The sequence below is a fragment of the Rasamsonia emersonii genome (assembly GCF_000968595.1).
Source record: "Rasamsonia emersonii CBS 393.64 chromosome Unknown ctg1118621760597, whole genome shotgun sequence".
NCBI lineage: Eukaryota > Fungi > Ascomycota > Eurotiomycetes > Eurotiales > Trichocomaceae > Rasamsonia > Rasamsonia emersonii.
The window spans coordinates 1-23,284 of NW_013562874.1; the positions used below are offsets into that span (position 1 = coordinate 1).

Below are 23,284 nucleotides of genomic sequence, written 5' to 3' on the forward strand. Positions count from 1 at the left end.
CCCAAACAATCTGTAGGAGCGGCTCTCTTGACAGTCTGGGGGTGGTTAGGGGAGCATGTCACCCGCCCTGAAGCAGCATAGCTGAGGCAGAAGGCGTCGAGGACTCGACAGTGGTCACCGTCAGTGCTGGGGGAAGGGTGTGTCGCGACTCGCGAGCCTGGTTGCTGGAGCAGTGGTTGTCTGGGGATGGATGAGGTCCCACTCGGGACACTTTCGACAGGGGCGGCGATCTGCCTCCGTGATCCGGAAGGACCGACCCTAACTAGCCCGCCGTTCCACAGTTACCAGGCTAGGTAGGTACCTAGGCACCCAGGAACCTCGTACTCGTAACTTAGGCAAGCGACACCGACCGTCCGACCCAGGGGCCAGGTACCCAGGTTTAGGAGCAGACTAGCGGCGGGCCAGTGGCAGGAAGGAAGGTGCTAGGGACGTCGAATCCGTGGGATTGGCGGCCGTCGCGGGCTAAATCCTTAGTACTGAGATACCTCCGAACCTAATGCTTCCTCCCAGCCACAATGCGGTCATCGATCGTGAACCGTTTCTCATGTGAACAGTGCCAGGGGAGGGCACCCCGAAGGAAATCCTAATAGCGCCGGCTTGTGTTCTGTTCGCTCCAATCCTAACCATGACACTGGTTGGAATTAAGCCCTTGTCGTTTATAATGCCGCACAACTATAGCCCATTTGTAATGCGCTCCGAAAGCAGACCGATAGTACCTCAATAGTCGCAGAAAAAGCTGCTGGGATGATGTACGGACCATGTGAAACCACTTCGTAAGGTTCTTTCAGAAAAATATGGCCGAGGCAGAAGCTCGACGGCCGGCAGTGACCATCATTCCGTAGTTCCCTTTTTTTTTAATTTTTTTTCCGTCTGGACGGCATTGATTTCGTCCACGACTGTCGTAGTTAGTGACTGTTAGTCTGCACTTTCTTTCATCTCCGCCCGACCCGCAACGTTTATTGATGCGAGCGCATCTTTTCCTTCTAGGATCAAGTTCATTCAATTTCATTGGTGACCACTCGTCCGGGTAATTGTGGTTTAATATGCGGTCCCCGAGTCATGACGCGGACTCGGCAGATGCTATTTTTAAACGATGGTCTTCGATAGAGTGAACCCGGGTAGACGGTACGGGCATTTGACCCTGTTTTTTGGAGGCATTTTGATGGGCCAATTAGCGTATGTGGAAACTGTTCCTATTATTATCAATCAATCAATCTCCTGGGACAACGGACTTGCAAGTGCGGAGGACACGGTACATGTTCTCCCTGCCCCTTTTTCTTGCATACAGTGAAGCTTCTCTCCAAATCGGCATGAGCCCCTAAGGAGGTCATCGGGCGATAACGTTCTGAGCAGGAGAATCGACACATAAGGGCATACAGAGCCTATCGCATCCCTTTTGCTCTCAGATCCCTGCCCCGTGGCTCTGTTAATTCCACCAATTGCATCTCGTACATGGTACATCAGATAGCGACCTGCGAGGAAACGTCCCTAGGCAGCGGACAAGGTTCCAAAAAGACTTCACTAAGCTTGTTTTGCATCGGAGAAAATAGTCTTAGAAGTGGCCCAGGAAGACAGCCTAGTGCCATACCCACCAGGCGGATCGGCGGAAGCGACTAGCCGCCCTGGGGAACAGAGATTTTCCTTGATCACTGATAGGCTCGCGAAGCGATGACAACTCTGAGAGTACGGAGTACAGAAAGGAGCATTTTGCTTGTCCGGGAATAGTGGGGGACCAAGATCGTTGTTGGGAGCTTAACTTTGCTTTCCACACTCGGACTTTTTTTGGGTTTTGTTGACGATCGACGAGGATCTCTCCGGTTTTGTCGAGAGCATCCTTTCCATGTGGAGATAGCATTCGCAGTGTTTTTTTTTTTCGACTGCGCCACTCCGTTTCCGAAATGCGCGTTAAATCGTCATCCTGATGGTTGTGATATGTCCTCGACTGACAGGGACGTGTGAAGATGGATTGATTGCGTATCCTAGTCCAGTGACAAAGTTGCATAGTAGCTACTGTAGTATCGATATGTGGGGAGACACCCCTGTGGGAAATCGGCATGCAGTTGCCACCTGCAGCCTGCAGCTCAGCCACAGCTGCCACTCTCTTCCGCTCCACACAATCCTTGCCTACGAGCAGCAGGCACGTTGCTCAACGGCCGTCAGCCTGTCAGTCAAGGTTCGCGGCTGCAGGTCTGCAAATAGACTAATAATTCTCCCGATTATAATTCATGCAACGGCCCCCAATTCTCTGTCAAGAACCCCCCCAGCATGACGGCCTGCAGAACTATCAGGTACGTACGGAGAGGACCACTAACGCAAGACAAAAATAGCTTTGCTCATGCATTGTGCACATGTCTCAGCACGAGGAGTTGAGCCAAGTAATTCTGTCGACGATTCGTGTTGTTTGCCATACGGAGTACGGGCAAAATGTTACGAACGTGGCGATGACGACGGAAACCGTCCGATGATGTCTCAGTTGATTCCAATTTACTCACAGTGCAGGTTAATTGCAACTCTCGATATTCCAGACCCAGGATGGAATTGATGATAATATAATCATTTGGCATTGGTACAGTGCGTATAACTATAACTGTGATGCTATTAATCATACAAGACAGGACTATTTTCCAAGTTTTGACCTCAATAATATCACATTCATCTCATTTTCCTCCCCATTGGCGAAAATCACATGACGAGTTTCAATACAAATAAAGAATACCCCAACAAACGCCTGTGGTATCAAATAACACAAGACGAGAAAGTCCCTTGCCCGGTAATCGTCGTACACACTCCGTTTACTCGAAGACGTCGCTCCGGTCCACCCAGATATCCTCTAGCTCGGCGAAGTTCTGGAAGTGCAGAGGGCGATGCTGGTCATCGTAGAAACGCTGTGAACCGAGTCAGTCAACTGTTCCTCAAGCAAAACGAATGCAGGGACAAAACTTACCAATGGCGTGTCAATCTTGACGTAGACAGGTCGCTTCTCAACATTTCCAAACGAGCTTCCCATGAAGCTGTAGTTCCACACATTGTCCTCGGGAACCAGGAAGTAGCCTCGGATCCGGTCACTCAGCAGGAGCTGGCACTTCTCGCCCATGTTGGTCGAGAATCCCTGAGGCTGGTCCGAAGTGGTGTCTTTGTTCTCCGCGCCCCACTTGTAGCCTTGTGGCGTCAGAGCCCAAGCCGCCAGCGAGACCGATCCCGGTGTGAAGGAGACCGTCATCGTCACCGTCTTCTTGTCCCACGATGGATGTGCATTCATCAGTCGGGCGTGCTGCGTCACGTCCTGAGCCGTCATGTACGGCGGCTCGTTGCCGGAGAGTGTGTGGATGATACCCAGAGGTTCGAGGCTGTTAAGATACTCGTGTTGCGGCAGCTGCTGCGGCAACTGGACATCGCGAGTATTGCCAACCTGAGGGACCATCACAATCGTGCGCACTTCCTTGACCTGATCGTTGTCTGGCGGTGACTTGCCGTAGAGGTATCCGGCCACCTGCACTCGAAGATCGGAAATCATGATGAATCGCTTGAGGATGTTCTTGGGCATAACGTAAGTGTACCCTTCCTCGCGAATGTCATCAGAAGAGATGTAGATATTGTTGGCTCGAGTGCGAAGATTGGATGTGGCAATGGCACGCGTACGCCACTCTGTCTTCGACGCAAAGGACTGCTGTTCGTACTGCGAGGTGGTCGTCACGATAATCTCCTCCCCACGAACGTTCTGGGTCTTCGTCGTCACCGCGGTCAGTTGCTTCTGCTCCTGCTGTTGCTTGTCGATCTCGGCGGCCTGCTGTCGCTGCAGAGATGGAGCGCTGATTTCCATACCCAGGATAATATCCCGGACTTCGCTGCTCGTGAGACTCTGCACATTCACGTTGTTCTTCTTGCCATAGTCGTTCAAGATGAGATCGCGCAACTGCACTTCGACCTTGATCCACTCCTCATCTGACAGCGACGGCCAGATGTGATGCTCTTGGGTGATGACCGACTTGTCGGGTCGGAGAATGATCTTGGTCTTATCCGGATTGACGTGAAGTGCACGCAGGATCAGAATCAACCTTGAGAAAGCAGTATACGGCGAGATCGACTTCAGCCAATCGTCGTAAAGGTTGAAGAGAACCATCTGGGGCTCAGTTGCTCGCAAGATCATGTCTGCGAGCTTCTCGACCTTCATGGCCGCTTGGAATGGAAGCTGAAGCTCAGATGCCCGAATAGAGATGTTGGGGAAATCGAGCAGGTGAACTTCAAGAGGATCGAGAAGACCCTTGCGAGTGACGATCAGCTGCTTGGGCTGTTCCTCAACCGGAAGAGACCGGATGAGCGCTGCGACTTCTTCGGCAGTCTTCCACTTCGCCAACTGACCGAGACGCTTCTGACCGGCCCAGACACTCGTGTGGATGATCTTCAGGAACAGCTGTCCAGTGCGCGGGTTGAAGATGAAGATCGCTCCGTTGATTGGCTTCGTGGTCAAGTTACCCTCGAAGGTCTTGTGAATTGTCACACGGTAGACGTTTGTATCATCGATGAAGAGCTGGATCTGGGGACTGAACAGCTCAGAGTAGTTCTGCGAGTTCAAGAATTCTTGGTTGCTCTCGGAAGCGTAGAGCTGCAAACCCTTGCGAATACGTTCTCGCAGAACATACAATGCCGGGTTGGCTTTCATGATCTTCGCCATGGCCTGTTGGATAAGAGTCTTCAAGCCAGGGAAGTACTGGCCGTATGCAGAGTAGAGGTTGTAGGCGAGATCAATTCCGATCATCAAGCCGGTGGCCGACGGGTAGATGCTCATGCTGTCCGTGGTGTAGTCGAGATACTTCGCACGGACGTAACGCTCGATGTCATGAGAATCATAGTCACCGTATCTCAGTTGCACATCCAGCCAGAACTTGTTCGTGGTCGTCGGCTCGATGACGTCCTTCGTATCGAACAGTAGGGAAGGCCGCGTGACATTCCACTTGTTTGTGGCAAACAAGAGGATGTCAGCGCATGAGCTGTTCATCTTGTACGACTTCCGCGGGTGGATGGTCTCCTTCTGAACGGCTTCGATACCCAACGCCTCCAACTCCTGGTCAAAGACTTGGCAAAGATCCATCACGACAGATTCGTGGATCTTCTGCCACAAGTGGGCACGGAAGATCTGAATCAGCGAGATCTTCAGGGTGGGGATCTTGCCGTGCAAGAAAATACCAGTCAGATCCAATTGGACCTGGAAACCGACATAGACGTTGGCACGGTTAATTGTCGGAGACCACCAGAGAGTGAAACGACGGTTGGGAATTTGGTTGAGACCGGATCGCTGGGCGTTGGTCAGTTTCTTGTATTTCATCGATTCTTCGAAACCGGACGCCCTCTCCCAGAACAACCCTTCCCATGATGGGAAACGCTGTGGCCTTGAAGAGAGTGTGCTCCAGGATGGTTTCAACACCACCAAGAGCTTGGATAACGTCGGTACGGTAGGCGTTAAGGTTCCACAGCTTGCCGTCGTGTCTCTGGCTTGTCCACCAGAATGGGTTGCTCTTCATGATCTGGTATTGCTTGAATTCGGCCCTTGTCCGGAAGCCCTTGTCAAAGCTCAACGTGCTGCGGTCTTTCTGGAAGAGTGTATTAATACGTGGAAGACCGCGATCCCAGCTGTCCTCCAGATCCTCCAACGTCAAGCGTCTGTTCTGTTGCTGGGCTTCTTGTCGCTTCTGAGAGTACTCCATCCAAACACGCTGGGAGTCGATGAATTCAGCCTCCCATGGGATGATGTAACGGAAGATGTTTGGAATCAATGTCTCCTCATCATGCGACATACCAGCACGATAGTGGGTGACACCAGTATCGGTCTGCTTTGACCAGCGCTTGTCACTAGCAGGGATAAGGATGTGAGAACCAGAGATCATTCCCAGTCCTCCAAGCTCCTTTGGCGTGTAGAAGACAGCCGGAGGGAACCTCGAGGGCATCTTAGAGTTCAAGCCGATCTTGACTCGAGTCTGGATCTTGGTCTCACACTTGACGATAGTGTCCAGCAGGTTCACGGTCGACACAGCAGCCTCGCGGTAGTAGGTAAACAGCGCGATCAGGGCTGTGTTCCATTTGTTCGCAATCTTGGTGAACGTGGTCGATCCGGAAGACATCAAAATCTGGCGAATGCGATTGTTGAACTTTTGAATGTCTTCCTCCGTGACCTGCAAGAAGGCATACGCAGTCCGCTCTTTGGTCCTGTTGTCGACCAGAGACCAGACACTGTCCTTGACGGAGAACTCGTCATTCTGATTGCGGATCTTAGGAAGAATGCGAACTTCAAACCCGCACATTGAGAAGAGCAGGTTAGGATTATCCTTGCTGTACACGCTGGCAAAGGTGTCGTCCCACTCAATGGTGGTGATCGACCTTGGGAGCCGGTTCTTCAGGTCCCAGAAAACAGCTCGACCAAGGTTGACATCATGGCGCATCAGACGCATTCGGGAGTCTCGAGGCCAGCACTTCTTGTTCTTGTAGCCAACGACATTTTCAAAATTGGGGTCTGGATTTTCGGTCAAGAACCGCTGGATGAGATCCCGAGATTCATCAGCAGTGAACCTGAAGAACACCCAAATCCTGTCAATATAGCGGGTGTAGAGACGAATTGGGTGTTTGGTTTCAGTCTCTCGGTCCTTGAACTGCAAGAAATCGTTCGGGCTCTGAGGAGGACCAGCCAGTTCACTAGCCCGCTGAAGACCGAGCAACAGCAGATCGATAACCAGGCCGTAGTATTGGAAGACGAAACCCGAGAACTGAAGACCACGGATTAAACCGTAGCTGTTCGTGTGGTTCATGTCCTTGTAGTTGAGCTGAACGTTGTTCTTCGAAGTGATGTAATCGGCCAAGTTGTGGTCCATGATCAAACGAAGGAGACGGTTCAGCAAAGTGAGATCTATCTTCTCGTAGACCTTCGAGAGCTTGGTCTCAATCATGACATTTGTCTCTCCATTTTCCGTTTCCCAGACGTTGGAAAGGTTGTTGATACCTTGAGCCCACTTATAGACAAGCAGAGGAGGAACTTCGGAATCAGACGGCTTGATCCAGTTCGGGAACAGATGACGCTGTTCGGCTTGATACCAGAGATATTGATCGAGATACGCGTCGGTGATCTTTTCGATAGGCTCAACGTCATAGACTGGATTGATATCGCTATAGTTATCGTTCATGTCGATTCCGACCTCCTTGAATGCTCGCTGAGTGAGCAAGAACCTCTTGATTCTGGCCAGCGTTGTTCCGGGAGAATCGTATGCCTGCTCAATGAGGGCAAGTTCCTCACGCTGGCTCTGGTTCAGCCGACCCTTTACAGAATAAGACTCGCGGAGGCGTTCCAGAGCAAGGATCAAGATCTTGGTGTCGTGCTTGTAAGAGACGCTAGGGAAGGGGATCGGAGAGAACTTGCGCGACTCGAGCCAATGAACAGTGGTAGTGTAGATGGCCACTGCTTCCTCAGAGGAGACATAGGGACCATCCTTCAGGTAGTTGTGCTGCCGCTCTTGTTCGGCCTTGAGATAAAGCCGAGTCAAACGACCCAGGTTCTTCTTCGCGACCGTCTTGTCGACTGTGGCACCTCTGCGAATTCTCTCACGATTGTAATGGGCAACAGAGATCCACCAGTCTGCCTTCGCCTTGACGTATCGCAGGATAATGTTCTCAATAGGAGCAGGAAGCCCAGGGACCTTCCAAGGAATGTTGCTCTTCCAGCACCTCCACGCCTCGGAAAGGTGTTGCAGAACGGTGTTAACCTTGTTCTGCTTGATGCCTTCAGGCATCATATCCATAAGATCAGCCATGACCGAGGCACGGAGTTCAAGGTCGAAATGCGACTCAACCCGCTGCTTCGTTACCGTCTTGGCAACACCCTTGCTGTGACGACCCTCGAACTGACGAGACAGCAAGTTCCCAAGCCATCTCTCCAGAAGAGGGATGATACCGCGCATGAAAAACAACCACACGCGCCACGACGGGGCCCAGAATCCACAACCAGGTCCCTTGCCAACCGGTCCGGAGTTGAACCGATAGTAAATCAAGTGCTTCAGATCCTTGCAGGACCGGATCTGGTGCATCAACTTGTATTTGTAGCGGTACATACCGGTCAACTGTCCGACGTGGTTGAAGGCGTAGTGGATACCATCGGCAAGCTGGAAAGCATCGATGTTGCCGAGACGGTACTGGACTTGGGCATCAACGATCAACTTGGTCAAACGCAGAATCTCCCTCATCAGATGGAAGGCATTTCCAAAGCGAGACTTCTTCCGTTCCTTAGTGGTCAAGGTTTTAACAGGCTTCAGGTTAAAGTTGTAATCGAGGTGCAAGTATGTCAGATTCTTGCGATGAATCAAGAGATTCAGCATGTTGAACCCTTGTCGACAAACTTGGAGACCTGCCTCGACCCAATCGATGGTGGTTTGCTGGAAGAACTTGGTGCCTTTCAGTGTCCTCAACAGGTTCTGCTTGTTCTGTGCCTTGGGCCTCTTCTTGTGTAGCTCATTAAGCACGTATGTCTTCAGGAGTTTCTGATAAGACACCCGAACTTTCACGGGTTGACCCTGAGGACAGTGCTCAAGATACCATTGCTTGACCAGGGGCACGTCTTGGGCCCGGACCATCCTACCTGATCGGCGGTCGAAGGGGTACGGTGCCCACCAGAGAGCAATGGCAGAGGCCGTCTCGCTGGTGTAGAGTTCTTCATTAGCGAGGAAAGGCTCCATATCCTCCGGAAGCTCGAAACTGTCATCCTCGTTGTTCCCAGGTCCAAAAATCTGATCCTCGTGACTAACGGTGATGTTCTTCGGAGCGACCGATCGCGAAGAGATTGGGTTAATGACAGGGTCGAAATAGAAGGCGGGAAGATTCGGATCCTCCGAACGGACATAAACAACCTGAGGGTAGGAGTACCAAGACACCTTCACGCTTCTGGGCAGCGAATTATATAGGTAGGGGAATGCAACTCGATACTCCGTTCGGATGGGGGAGCGGAAAATGATGCGATCAATCGCATTGAACTCGCTGAAATCCTCGTCGTTCGGGTCGATGTCCTTATAAAGCGGCTCAAAGCGAGGACCTCCCGGAATCGCCACATTGAGCGCCTTGGCAGTAATGAAACTGTTGAGATCAAACATGTGGAAATAGTTCTTGTCCACGACATCGCTCAACAGTTGGTGGCTGAGTCGATATAGAGTCGCCATCTGTGGAAGGGTCAAGTTCCACGTCCTATAGCTAGGGCCATTCACATGCGGCGTGTCGATAAGTGGCCTGTGATCGTAAAACCATTCGTATACCGGAGCATCCTCATTCTCGTCGAGCTCCATCTGGATAGGCTCCAAAGGCTCGACGTCTTCGAGGTTCTCTGACCAGGACAGAGGCGGCTCCTCATCATCGAAGGGTGGGAAGCGCATCCGCTTGAAATGCCGGCGATCGGCCTTCTCTCGCCTCATGACCACCCACATGGTTGCCCACTGGGCGTGGAAGACGGGCTCGATGACCCTGGGAATCTCGTTCACGAGCGTCAGGCAACCATTGACATGGTAAAGCACCTTCACTTCGCGAGTCGACTCCCAGGGCATAGGCATATTCTCCAGCAGTTTCAAGACGGCATGCGGCATGAACTTGAGGGCGCCCAAGTAACTGCGCTTCTCGCTGCTGAACTTCTTCTGCGACACGTCGCCGATATCCTTCACGATCTTTCGCAGATGCTCAGGTGGCATATCTGCCTTCTGAGTCTCCACGAAGCCGCCCTTCCTCTTCTCCCCGAAACGGTTGCGCTGCGTCCGCAGCCATTCAGTCTTCTTCTGCGCGAACTTGGCGACTTTGGGATCGGCAGGAGGTTGATAGCCAGGCGGCGGCGGGGCCATCGGCATCGAGGGAGGAGCTGAAGAGCCCCATCCCGGAGGAGGAGGAGGAGGTAGGGACGACATGATGGCTGTTGTTGATGAGAGGCCCTTCCTTCGTGAACTTGCGATATCAGACCGTGTCAGGGCACGGCGATCTCTGCATCGGATCTACCTATCCTCACGCGATGGATCAGGAGAGGAGATCAGAATGCACGAGATAGCAAGTCGAGAAGTAGAGAGACAGCCCGGGAGACAGAGGAACTCAACAGTGAGATCGAACCCCTTCTCACAGCGGGTGATGGCGACAATTGGGAGGATGGAAGATTCGATTCTTGCTTGTTTGCTGCGCGCCAGGCGTTGCTTTCTAAGTTGCAGGCGGTGGCGGCTCAAGGCCCGTTCTGCGCTAACCCCGTTCGGGTTAGTGGCGACTCGCCAAATTCGCTAGTGCGGCTGCCGAGGGCTTTGCGAAAATGCCCACACAAAACCGCCCTCGCACCTGGACAAATCGACGAGGTCAACGACGACAACCGACCACGCCGCTGATTCCCCGAACTCGTTGTCACCCGGTCGAGAGATTCGAGGACAGTCACAATGGCGAACAACAGATTGCAATACGTGAGTGACTCCGGCCCCGATCGCTGCGAGATGTTGGGATTTGATGCTAATGTGGATTTTTGTGACAGCGCCGGCGGAACCCGTACGTCTACCCTGTGTCCGGACGATCGATTGTTATGACTTTTTAGCAGACATGCTAATGAGGCGATTTTGCGAGCAGGTACAACACGCGGTCCAACAAGGTCCGCATCATCAAGACTCCTGGCGGTAACCTGCGATACCTCCACATCAAGAAGAAGGGCACCGCTCCCAAGTGCGGTGACTGCGGCGTCAAGCTTCCAGGCGTGAGTGCCACCCTTGGGGAGATTTTCTATCATTCTACGTGATCGCGGATCTGTTTCCATCGATTTTAGTGTCAAATTGAGAAGAGATGGGAAACTGGTTGTTTTATGACTCCGATACAGAGGACTGACAATCTCATCCTTCTAGATTCCTGCTCTCCGGCCGCGTGAATACGCCCAGGTCTCTCGTCCCAAGAAGACCGTCAACCGCGCCTACGGTGGCTCCCGCTGCGGCAACTGCGTCAAGGACCGCATTATCCGCGCCTTCCTGATTGAGGAGCAGAAGATCGTCAAGAAGGTTCTCAAGGAGACGCAGGAGAAGGAGAAGCTTGCCGCACGCAAGCGCTAAGCAAGACCCGAGATGAGGTGATGGGGGTTCGTTAAGGGAAAATGAATGGGTAATGGAGAGAATTGGGCGGTGACGACAATTCACGAAAAAAAAATGAAGATGAAAGAGTGCCGCTGGTAGATGGCCCTGATGGATATGATATGGCCATTGCCATGCGAGTGGGACATCTCTCATCCTGCAGCAGACTTCGTGGGTCAAAGTCACTTGTTATTTTTTCCTATGTATGGGTTGACCTTGGGCGAATCTGGGCGAGCTTTTCGAGGGTCTCCACTTTGTTCAAATGGGACCGGTTGTCTACAGTTACTCATCGATATGAGAAGTAAAAAATAAAATATCCATTGATGATTTCTCGTTCATTTTTTGTCAATTTCTGCCTCCAGGATACTTCCAGGACGGCGTCCTTCACTCCTTGTTGTAATGCAATTCGAAAAGAAGACAGTCTACAAGTCGGAATACTGCAGCAGTAGCAGAAGCACGGGGTAAAAAGGGCGACCCATTACCACCATATATCCCTAGCATCTATTACTGAGCATGCTGGTGTATACATTTGACCAGTCTGATCTACTGTCCCAAGAAACAAACAATAAAAATAAAAGTATTTTCTAAATACATACGTATGTATATTATACGTCCATCCCTCCCTCCATTCATCTATCCATCTATCCATCCATCCTTATATACAGTGACAGCAAAAAGAAAGAAAGAAAGCCGTATTTGCGATAAATAACTTCGATTAATGTAGGAGGTAGGTAGGTAGGTGGTGGACTGTGGACCGGACCGGACGAATACTCAAGAAATATATACACTCTGTTATCGATATGACACGATACAATACAATAACGAAGATGATAGATAAGATACAGATTTTCATGATGATGATGATGCCTGCATCTCTTTTCTGTATGGTACCAAAAAAAAAAAACGAAAACGAAAATAAATAATAAAACAAAAAGTCGCTAGCTATGTGTACATATTACATACAATCGCAAGAAGGCGCTAACACATCTGACCTTCATGCTGCAGTACAGGATAAAAAACTAACTGCTGGACATACATACATGTATGTAGGTTATTCATTCAGACAACTCGACTCAGAACAGCCAAAGAAAGTCGGGCTCGATGATAACGAGAGGGTCCAAAGTCCTGTATGCGACGACACAGGCGTACGAGGATGCCGATGATGATTATCCATGTCCGTAAGCTGTTGTTGCTGACAAGTAAAAAAATCATGAGAAGAAAATCCGCTGACGTCGTGCTCGTCGCGTCGTATCTTCGCAGCCGTCCTGGTGGTGGCTTTGCCTCCCTTGGCACCGGAGGAGGAGCGTTGGCGTTGAGGCGCCAGATGATGTTCCGACCTGATGACGGATTTCTTCTGCTTCCAGTTGCGATACCTTGTGGTCGGCTCTACGCCACCATTCCTGATGGCGTCTTCAGTCAGCCGCCAGAAGCTGTTCGCCTTCTTTCTTGTTGGAAGCTCTTCCCTCACAGCCTCGAATGCCTGTCTTAACCAGATTAGCAATCGAAACTAGGCGTTCCAGCTCTAGCGCGAACAGACATACCGCGTTCATCGACAGATTATGGCGGATGCTGCTTTGCCAGGCTTTGGGACGTGGACCTCTGCCCTTGGCTGTATTCCTTTCAAACCAACTGTAAATGTCCTGGAGAGACAACCTCATTCCAGGCGCAGACTTGAGGGCCCGATAGATAAGTTGGGAATACGGCGGCTCGGTATTTTCGCTTTCATCAAGATCTCCTATGCCAATATCCATACTTTCTTCGTGCGGGGCAGGATAGGACATCAGGGTCGCTGTGCAAGTAGAGCTGCGTCGTCCAAGTGATGGGCTCGATGAATCCGTGAATAATGGCATCTGCGGTTTGATACTTGTACAGTTAACGTCGGATATGGAGGTTTCAGATGGCTGGCATTTCTGCGGCGAAGAAACAAGGGAATAGTTTCTGTCGCTTGTAGAAACACCCTTGTCATCGAGATCAAAGGAGAATGTAGAATCGCTCTGACAAGAATTCCAATCATGTGGATATTGCAAGCCGGCCGAGTGACTGCTCGACAGAAGATGGTATGTATCCTCTTCATCCGTAGTAGTCTCTGGGGAACCGAGGAGGAAAGTCCGCGGCGTTTTAAGCATCCGTGGACTCCAGCTATCGAGCATTTGCATTGATCCGGGTTCAGAGAGCTGGTAAGTCCAGTTCGATTGCAGCCACGTCCCAGCTGCCGAATAGAAGTCGTGATTCAATGTAGAATCAGACACGGTGATCTCTCCTGGTGTGGATTCGACAAGTGTCCCCATTGACCGGAATAGTAGGGGCTCTGGAATCTTTGGCAGGACAGGCATTGTGTGTTCCTGAGAGTTGCCACGCTGTGGCTGATAGTCTACCTCCCCTTCGATCGATATCATGGTTCACTTTTTGACGGCAGATCAATTCAACAATGAAATGTCTTCGCTCCTAATACTCTCAAGCCAGAAATCTGGAGAACCAAGACAAGAACGGGTGAGTTCAACGGTTCTGGAAATATGGGACACAAGCTGAAGATATGGGAACATGCAGTAAATGCTTAGCATCGCGTGTCTTCCAAGTCCTGCCCATATTTGAGAAGTAACACGACTGCCAGCCCATCAGACACAAATTCAATAACCCTGTTGCAAACGCGAGCAGCGGGGTACCTGCTGAGGTACCTGCAATATCCTCTATAGCAAACAAGGGAATCTTGCGATATCAACAGTGAAAGATACCGTTACATCTGCGTGGTGTTGCCACGAGGAGGAAGCTTTGTGAAACCGCAATTCAGGGTAACAAAATTTGGGGAAGCTCTAGGCGCTGTACTACACAATGCGAAGCTGAACATCGCTGATGAAGACGTTAACGCCGGGGAGGATGAATCGGATACCTGCAGCGAGGGGAAATAACCGGATATTGTCATCTCCAACGGGTAGGTAGCTAAGACAGTCACACCGCGTGATGCATCTCAAGATCTCGGATGCTATTTTTTGCCGACAGAGCAAAGGCGCCAACTAATCCCACCAATGCCTGGCACTAAGCAAGTTGGTGTGTACAACGCGTTTGTGTCACTCAGTTTCGCAGAAGATCTGCTGGCTGTTTCGGACTGGAGGAATCTCACATCGTGTGCCTTCAATAGTGTACATACGGCATCTCAATCTGGCCCGTTCTAGCAGGGTTCTCCATTCCTCAAATGCACAAATGCATATCATCTCAATGTCTCGCACTGAATCCAATCCTCCATTAAGGCTATCCGAGTCTGGCCTTGTTGACTTATTCACACGCTCGCCATTCGATTGGCAACCACCAACAAATCACAATAGACCCTTCCAAGTGAGGGCAAACAAGTAGTAGGGTATCTAGACAAGAAGCAACAAGATTTGTTGGAACCACTCGTGAAACAAACACATAAAGACAACAATGAAGACGAAAAAACATGTCGAGTTCGTTACTTCCGGTAGTAAATCTGTCGAGAGATCAGTCAGCCAAAGTCCCACAAAATACCAAGCTATGTCGGCGTCCAACTCACCTTCTTGAATTGGAAATGAAGTTGCAAAATGCCCTGAAGAAAGAATGGGTCAGCATGTCAGCTCCACATCAAGTAGAGATGAAGAATGAAATACCTTTTCGAAGGTGCATTTGAAACCCCTGTCTCTCTTGGCGCTGTAGTCCCACTCCTTGTCGACGATGCGGAAAGCGATATCTTCATAGGGCGGGCCAGCCATAAAGCGGATCAGGCACGTATCCTCTTCGCCTGCCTTAACCGAAGACTGACCGCGCTTTCTTCCATTTTCGCGTTCAATGCGATAAGTCGGTGCCTTGGACTTATCGATAAGATCAGGATAGAAAATATTGAACTTGTAGCCCTGAACAACTTTGGGAGGAGGGTTGTCGTGGTCGTAGTGTGTTTGATTGTATTTGTTCCATTCGTATCCCATCTGAACCCGGTTGAAGTACCGAGGCTTGCGGGGGCGATACTTATTTGCCCACTGAGGACGCGAGTCGGTAGTGACAGCTTCCTCTGCAGTAAATATCTCCTCATTTTCACTGACACCTCTCGCGACCTCCCTCTCGTATAGTGCTCTCGTAGCTTGCGAGAAGTCTTCGTTCGGTATGGCCGAGAATCGAGTCGGAACAGTTGAAACCGCTGTTTGAGTTGTAATCGTCTGACTGGGTGTCGCGATTGAGGTCTTGTCTGTATTCCTGTGCCGCAGGGGGACAAATCCCATTTTCAGGATTTTCTGACGCTCCTGGGCCTGTTGATTGTTAGCTTACTCTTATTATGCACCTGACCTAAAGAAGGAATACATACCACTTGTTTCAAGAACTGCGATTCGTCCAGGACTTCTAGCGCCTTATCCTCCGGCCGGAGCTGTAGTAAGGGCTCCGGATCAAGATCCACCAACGTCTCTGACGAAGTGGCTCCGACGACGGGTGCAATTGGTGCTAATTTGGTTCGAACCGACTCTGCCTCTTCTCGTTGCTGTTTGCGGAGTGCTTGGACCCGTCCTTCAATGACGGCCTGGTAGACCTTCTTCAGCTTCGCGCGAGCCTTCCAGACCGTCAGACTGCGCAGAAGCTCCTCCCAATAGTCAGTATCGATGGGTTCGTTCGAATTCAGCTTGCGCTTGACCTGTCCTTCAAGCGTTTCGAGCTCTTCGTAGGTCTTGGGGCTCAGAATTCTGTTGATATCCGCGGCAACAGAGCTGAGGACCCGTCCTTCAAGCGCCGAAGTTTTCTGCCGGTCGCGACAGACAACTTTCATGGTCTACAGTACGGTCAGCATCCACCAGCAGAGAGCCACAATATGGGCGAACGTTACCTTCCAAAAATCGCGGTTCTGAGGAGCGGTTTCGAGAGTCAAGAACGTGTCGATGTCCTTCTCCAGCTCCGCAAGCTGGGCTTGCGATAGACCCTCAAACACGCCTTCCGGGTCAACCAGGTCCAATTCGGAGTCGGGAATCTCGTCATCCAGAGGATTTCTCGTGGGATCAATGACACGCAGGGTAACTGCGAGCCAGTCAATGGGCTTTGCACGGCCCTCCTTGACGCGGATTTCTGCCTTCTTCTTGGCCTGCTTGAGGACGAAAGTGTCCTCCTGCGCCACCCACTCTCGCACCTGCTCATCCTCCTGCAGCCGATTTAACCGAGCCTGTTCCTTCACATTTCGAGGTTGATAGTCTCGAGAGCGGCTGTCGTCGCGAGACGGCGAGTGCCATCGGTCGTTTCTGCGGGGAATCTTTTCAGAGCGGTGCGAGGGCAGGGGAGACCGCGACCGGCTTCGCTTCGACCCTGTCCTGTCTGAGACGTGTGCCGACATGATGAAATTCAGACCGTGGGTGTGAATCTCGCCGGACCAGAGCGCAAAGGAGAGCTCTTGGTGAGCGCGTGAGGAACTTCGTAGGTGGTGGCTAACAGAGCGGCTATTAGAACAGTTAGGCGCGATGCAGTCATGTTAGTGGCGGCTGCGGCTGCTAAATAGTCACCGCCTAATCTAATCGGAATTCATCGATCTCAACGCTCCACTGCACCAGGCTGCTCATCGCTGCAGTCAAGGAAGCCGGTTTATTGCCTTCTTGCCATGTAGAATGGCTGTTGATATTTCCTAGGCAAGGCCTTTTTATTTTATTTTAATTTTTTTTTTGCTACGGAGATGTCGCAGCATTGGAGAAGGCTTCCTCTCTCCGATGAGTCTGCGCCTCCGCTTCTCTTTAAATATAACACAACAGCCAAGGGCTATGAGTTCTATCTGACCGACCTGACCTATATCTGGTCAGAACGCTTGAACCATAGAGATGTTTTGCAGCGAGCCGAAGATGAAGAGACGAGTATTGATCCCAGCGAGGATGCAGAGCAATTCAGCGTGCTTCTGCAAAAGATACAGGATGCGTTCCTGGGCTCCAAAGATAGCCGTGTTGTTCTGAAACCTGGATTGAAAAGCAATTCATTGGAGGTCACGACAATCACACGGCTTCCTGCTCCGTTAAAGCCTCTGCGATGGACCTTGTATCTTTCCAGAGAACCCCCAGCTGAGTTCACCAGGCAGTTGTTTCTGCCTCTGCTGAAAGAGCAAGTGGATCGTGACAGGAGAGAACGGTCCCTGCTGGACCAGCTACGAGAGAAGGACTGGGTTCTAGGCAAGATCTTCGACAAGATCGAGTCCTCTGGTCTGGATCTCAGCACCGTGTTCCCCGGGACAGCCGGTCTACGGGGTGCGAAAAGGGGTACTTCCTTGACTCACGCGGCGAAGTTCATTAAGGGCGTCGCGCCTTTTGATGAAAAGGCATGGCGTAGTAGCTTTGACAGTGCCAATGTTGGATTACGCATTGCGACCGATCTCGTAGATCAGGTCTCTGATCCTTCATCCGCCCTAGATAAGCTCGATGCCGCTCCGGATAGATGGTGGGAAAGCCTGGAAATTGAGGAACCAGTCTCCAAGCCTTCACGGACGAAGAAAACCGAAACGAGGTATGAAGAACCATCTACTGCAGCTCCACTCAGCAGGGAAGACACAGCTAGTCTTGCGAGTAGCGATGAAGATGAATTTCAGGTACGCGTTTTCTACTCTTGATACACCTGATGTAGGCTGATAATATGACTGCTTCAGCGCCAGGAGACACCTCCTAGATTAAAGCGCGCAAAACAAAAACCACAGCAGGTTGAACATCCTACCACTGAGTCGGATGAGGAAGCCGAACCTGTCCCTCGGAAGAGGAGCACTTCCCCGGCCCGACCCCAGCAGAAGCAGAAGCCCAAGGGCCTTGGGGTAATCGGAGGCCCAAAGATAGCCCCGGCAGCCCCAGCAGCCCCAAGAACAGCACGATCGCTCTCTTCTACAGAATCTGAGAGGTCGCCAGAGCCTCCTCCAACAACATCTGGCATCCCGCCCGCTGCAGACGAGGAAACGGAATCCGATGAAGCATTGCCACCGCCACGACCAAAGCAAGTTGCAGACTCTACTACCAAGTCAGCGAAACCTACCGGACCAACTCAGAAACGCGTTCTGGGAACGATAGGCGGAAGAAAGGCCAAGCCAGAGGAGAAGGATGAAGAGAAGCAGCCATCTTTGCCCGACTCTGCTGTCAGGAGGAGCCGTAGCCGTAGCCGGAGCCGAAGCCAGTCAACTGACGACGAGAGTCACTTGACAACATCAACGCAGACAAAACCCCCTGTCAAACGGACCGGGAAACTAGGGGTCATCGGCGGCACAAAGAAGACGAAAAGTCTTCCCACTCGCACTCCATCTGCTGCTGCCAGTGGCCCTGCCGCGGAAGCAACCGCCTCTACGGACAATGACCTAGACTCAGACACAGCAACAAGACCCAAAGCGACAAAAAAACAAGAACCATCTCTCTCCCGATCGCCATCATCATCACCTGCACCTGCACCACCTCCGGAACCGAAACCAGAGCCAGAACCAGAGCGTGAACTAACAGCGCAAGAAAAAGCCGACAAAAAGCGCGAAGAACTAAAGCGGCAGCTCGAAGAAGCGAAGAGTAAAGCCGCTGTTAAGAAGAAGAGGAGGTTTTGAAAAAAAATACAACTAACATTGATGATAGGTAACTACCTAACCTAACATAACCTACCCTAACATAACCTAGTATCTGTCATTGTCATGAGTCATGAATGACATACATGATTGGATAGATAGAGATTGGATAGATAGATCAATCGATACGATTATTCTCCGAAATCTTGATTTAAACTCCGAAAGGGAGAAAAAAAAAGGACACAAAAAGGAAAGAAAACAGAAAAATATACCAACTAGACCATCAAATTGCTGTTAACAGCCATACCGAAAATGGTAACACAAGGACAATATCACGTTATGCAATGCAATGCAATGAAATGAGTAAGAACAGAACAGAACAGAGCAGAACTATAATACAGGGTATGATGAAAGAGTAAGAAAGAAGAAAAAAAAAGTCCAAGTCCAAGTCCAATCAAGTTCTATTGCTATCGTTACCCTCCCGGGAAAGGATCCGATGTCGACTCCCTCTCTCTACTGCTGGTGGTGGTGGTGGTGGTGCTTCGTTTGCCCTGCTCCCCCGGCGCGACCAGCCTCACTTTCTTCGGCGACATGGTGCCGCCTGAGGATAAGGTTGTGCCAATGGCAGCATTATTAGCATTATTATTATTATTGTTATTGCCTGTTGCACCAGCTCCTCCGCCGGCAGCAACACCCAGCATGCCTCTGACCTTCTCCACCGCCTTGCTTTCCCCTGTCGCCCACGTGTCTCGTTTGACAAAGCTCTGGTTGATCTTGCGGCCAGATGCGGCATCCCGCCGCTGGTGTGACTCGTCCAGGTACGATGCCCGGTTCTGTTCCCGACGTGGCCCAGGCCCGCAGTCGTGCATGCATCCTGGCGTGGGGCAGCCCCTTCGCTGATGGAGACGTCGCTGAGCCACGCCGTCATGCAGGCCACGTGTCCGCCGTGGCCGCAGCCTTGGCACCACGACCACAGGCCCGACCCAAAGGGACGCGGACTCGTATAAGACTGATCAAGGCGCACCATCTCCGAGGCGGGAATAGGCTCGGTCGCATCAGATGAAAGAGAAGTTTTGGAAGCGAAACTGGCATCATCCGTCGAGGCAGAGAAAGCAGCGGCCGAAGGAGGTCTGATCCACTCCGCCGGCGGCTCGAGATTCAAGCAAATCGGGCACGGTTTTTGTGGAGTCTGGCACCGGTGGCACCGCCGATTGTCCCTTACGGGGTTCTCATATGGTCGCTTGCATGTGTAGCAGTACACGTTGATAAACGTATCCACCTGAGCGTATTCATAGACAGTCGGGTACCTGGGTACACAGAGATTCCGCAGCTCCGCAGCTTCAACGAACATAGAATGCCGAAGCAGCTGTTCATTGTATGCCTTGAAGATAGCGGCACATTCCTCGTAGGGGAGAATCTTCTCACATGCGTAGAAGAGAGCATGGATTTTATGGAGAAGATGGGCGGCCGACTGAATGTCAACCGGGGCGTTGCTGTGATAGTGTCGGACCGCCTCCCGCAGGATCATTTGCGCGCTCCAAGGCTTGCTTGCGGTCAGTTCCGGGGTTAATGGGATAGTCACCCCTTCCCACCCCTCGATGGCTGCCAGCGTTGCTCCGTCAGAGCCTGCGGACGGCGATTCTTGCTTGACGTCCTTCACCGGACTTGATTCAACGAGAAGCGGCAGCGGATTCGAGGGACGGTCTAGATGCACGTCATTGGTGTCAGACAAGGACTCGTCGAAAGACATCTGCCTCAGTGGATCTCCATGATCAGGTTCGAGGGCAAAAGATGTGGATTCTTCTTCCGCGATCGCGTCCTCTTGCACGGCCTCTTCATCCATCTCCCAGCCGGTGCTATCCCTCCGGAGGGAGATGGGAGCATTGGTATGGGGAGAAAATGAAGTGCCCATCGATTTGGCGCGGTGGGAGCTGTCGGTAGAAGCGGAGAACATTGGAAAGCTCTCAGCAGAGTCGTGACGAAGATAATGTCCAGAGCGACCAGGCCGATTGGCATCACCGAGTGGATCATACGATAAAAGTCTCTTGGGAATCAGCTTGTAGTCACGAATGGCGGCCCTTTTGTCTTCCACCTTTTGATCATAGTCCTCTTCTGAGCCTCCTTTCCCAAAATCCTGCGATGCGTGGCGACGCCAGAGGGCTCGGCCAGTAATAGCTCGAGGCGCGGATCGCTGATCTCCGTATGGTTCTTCGTCACGGTTCTGGTCCGACACCAGACTGCCCGAAAGAATTTGTGTATTCTCACTGGACTGGGACTCCTCGCGTTGAAGTCGAGCCATGGACCGCGCACCCAAATCAGACGCTGCCAAGTTGTCGCCGGCCAGGTCATTGGAGTTCATCGTGCCATAGTGGGAAGAGCTAATCACCGACGGGGGCAACGGCTGCAGATCAACCATGTCCTCCGTCAAAGACGGTGCGATCGAGCTGCGGCGGGATCGAGGCGGGGAGTCAGGGAGGGGTTGTGCGAGAGGAGTGGTCATGCTCGAGGTGCTTTCAGTCTCCGGCACGACTCGTCGGGTTCCTTCTGTCTCCATCACTCCTTTGAACAGATGGCTCCGCATCTTCTCTGGCTTGGTGTCTTCCACCGCGCGGGACCGCTCAGCCTGTTCCCTCTCAGGAGAGATTCCTTTGCGGGCATTGCCATTCCGCTCTTTGCGCCGCCGTCGATCCTCTTGCGCTCGCAGTTCGAGTTCCTGCACGACCGAGTATTTGACGATTCTCCATGTCTGGGCCAACTTAAAAAGAGAAACCTCCTCCGCACGCTCTGCGTTGTGATCCAGGTCATCTAGCAAAGCTCTCACGCGATCCTTCCGATGTTGTTTCAGGCCCGGATCTTCCATCAACGGGGCGTATTGCCGCGCCAGGTATCGAAACACGTCTGGATTCAAGGAGACACCGGGGATACGTCCAATCGCCCCCAATTGACGCGGGCCCACGCCCTTGTTGGCGGACAATGCCTTTTCCAGGGGCACAATCACCGGATTCTCTTCGGTTCCTGGCGGAGTGTTGCCCAGTGACTTGGACGCTCGCACTTTCTGCTGCTTCTGGTGCAAAGAGGTGAGCGGGGCAGAATCATCGTCATCAGTCAGACTCTGACTGACCGCCTTCTCCGTGCTTCTCTCCCCATCGCCGTGGGTCTGAAAGAAGCTGGTCGAACTGATGCCCAGGACGCGCTGGCGCGGTCGCTTCTGAGTGATGGCGAGGACATCACCTGTCGGGCTCCAGGCGACCGCGCACATGGGCCGTTGGTTGATGACCTGAGGGGCGTACCGGATATCCGTTTGGGTGAACGCACCGGCCTCACCCACGGTCCAGAGCAAGTCCTTGGAGCGCCAGAGCAGATCGGCGGGCGGGGTATCATACCTGTCAAATTCCCGAAAGGGGATGTGTGGCCGTCGAAGATCCCAGAGATGGATGCGCGGATCTTCCTTGTCGTACGAGGTGACCAGTTGCGTGGATTGCCAATCCTCGGGTCCCTGAGAGTCGGAAACCCAGCAAGGAGGACGCCATCTTACATGGACCACAGCCTGCGGAGCCCGGAACTGGAACGTGGGCTTCTGTCTCCGTTCGGCGGACGAGGAGAAGTCCCAGACCTTGACCTGTTTATCGGTGCCGCCGCTGACCAGGTGTTTGCCGTCCGGGTGCCAGTCGACGGCGTAGCAGGGCTTCTCATGGGCGGCGATCCTCAGCTGAGGAGCCTTCGCGTTTCGGTAATCCCAGCACTGGATTGCACCGCTGTCGGTGGCCGTGGCGAACATGACGCCATCACTGGGAGACCACCTGATATCGCGAATGGCATCGCTATTGCCGCTATATCGGTTGGTGCTGGAGCAATTGACGACGCCGCGCTCTCCGGAAGCCATTCGCAAATCCCACATTCTGATGGTCCCATCCTGGCTCCCCGATAGGAGCCAGGCGGGACGATGGGGATTGAAGGCCAGTCGGTGGACCTGGCGGCTATGTCCGTTGAAGCGGGCCAGCTCCAGACCCGCCCGATGCAAGTCATAGATGATGATGCGGCCATTCGCGGCAGCGGTTGCGATGATGGTGTCGAACTCGCCGTGGGACCACTTCACATCCTTGATGGCCAACTGGTCTTTGTGTTTGGCTGGGAGGCCACCGGGCACGTGGTGCGTCGCTGAATAGTTGATGATAGCATTGCGGATGTTGAATTCTTCCGAACATGCGTCTGCTGAGACACGAATCGTCTTGAAGATTTCGCGGCCTGCGATGACGGCATGGGTCTTCTGCGGCGAGATATCGAGTGAGGCGATCGGGAGACCGGTCCGGTGTGTGATGGTTTGCGGAGCACCCGGCCTGTTCCTGCGTCAGTCGTCTGCGGCTGCATGAAGAAGTGAGACATAGCCTTACAGCGATCTGGATCGCGACAGTCGCGTGCGCCCCGAGACGGCGTCCTGACGGCGATCCGCATCCGCACTGCCACCACCACCACCACCACCACCACCACTGGCACCCCCGTCAGGAGGGCTCGGTGGGCGCGACCCCGAGAAGAACGGCTGAGCAAGCCTGGCAAGAGCGCTCGTCGCACGGTTCGAATAGTAGCGGTGACTCGGGGCCGGGGCAGGAGGCGGCGGCGGCGGCGGAGGAGGAGGGGGAGCGGGCGGAGGGCGGGGGAGCGTTTCGGGAGGGGCGATTTCGGAGGGGGATCGGCCATGGCGACC

The 23,284-nt window shown here is 52.4% G+C and overlaps 6 protein-coding genes across 6 annotated transcripts; 2 read left to right on the forward strand and 4 right to left on the reverse strand.

Annotated features, from left to right (window-relative positions):
* Positions 1-2,792: 2,792 nt before the first annotated feature.
* T310_7844 (uncharacterized protein) lies at positions 2,793-9,917 on the reverse strand (the record flags this gene model as incomplete). Its single annotated transcript, XM_013469363.1, has 3 exons — positions 2,793-2,885; positions 2,945-5,293; positions 5,361-9,917. 3 exons carry the CDS (start codon positions 9,915-9,917, stop codon positions 2,793-2,795), a joined length of 6,999 nt encoding a protein of 2,332 aa, XP_013324817.1.
* Positions 9,918-10,424: 507 nt separating this feature from the next.
* Positions 10,425-11,078, forward strand: T310_7845 (Ribosomal protein L34 protein; the record flags this gene model as incomplete). Its single annotated transcript, XM_013469364.1, has 4 exons — positions 10,425-10,448; positions 10,517-10,530; positions 10,609-10,732; positions 10,878-11,078. The coding sequence occupies 4 exons, from the start codon at positions 10,425-10,427 to the stop codon at positions 11,076-11,078; spliced, it is 363 nt and encodes a 120-aa protein (XP_013324818.1).
* Positions 11,079-12,147: 1,069 nt separating this feature from the next.
* On the reverse strand, positions 12,148-13,429 carry T310_7846 (Forkhead domain protein; the record flags this gene model as incomplete). The annotated part of the gene is made up of 2 exons (XM_013469365.1): positions 12,148-12,576; positions 12,638-13,429. 2 exons carry the CDS (start codon positions 13,427-13,429, stop codon positions 12,148-12,150), a joined length of 1,221 nt encoding a protein of 406 aa, XP_013324819.1.
* A 1,112-nt stretch (positions 13,430-14,541) lies between these two features.
* Positions 14,542-16,413, reverse strand: T310_7847 (Cactin; the record flags this gene model as incomplete). The annotated part of the gene is made up of 5 exons (XM_013469366.1): positions 14,542-14,559; positions 14,623-14,655; positions 14,717-15,349; positions 15,406-15,861; positions 15,916-16,413. The coding sequence occupies 5 exons, from the start codon at positions 16,411-16,413 to the stop codon at positions 14,542-14,544; spliced, it is 1,638 nt and encodes a 545-aa protein (XP_013324820.1).
* A 333-nt stretch (positions 16,414-16,746) lies between these two features.
* T310_7848 (uncharacterized protein) lies at positions 16,747-18,624 on the forward strand (the record flags this gene model as incomplete). The annotated part of the gene is made up of 2 exons (XM_013469367.1): positions 16,747-17,643; positions 17,701-18,624. 2 exons carry the CDS (start codon positions 16,747-16,749, stop codon positions 18,622-18,624), a joined length of 1,821 nt encoding a protein of 606 aa, XP_013324821.1.
* Positions 18,625-19,055: 431 nt separating this feature from the next.
* On the reverse strand, positions 19,056-23,284 carry T310_7849 (WD repeat protein; the record flags this gene model as incomplete). Its single annotated transcript, XM_013469368.1, has 3 exons — positions 19,056-19,478; positions 19,607-22,919; positions 22,974-23,284. Coding segments are annotated over 3 exons (4,047 nt in total), but the record flags the coding sequence as incomplete, so codon positions are not given.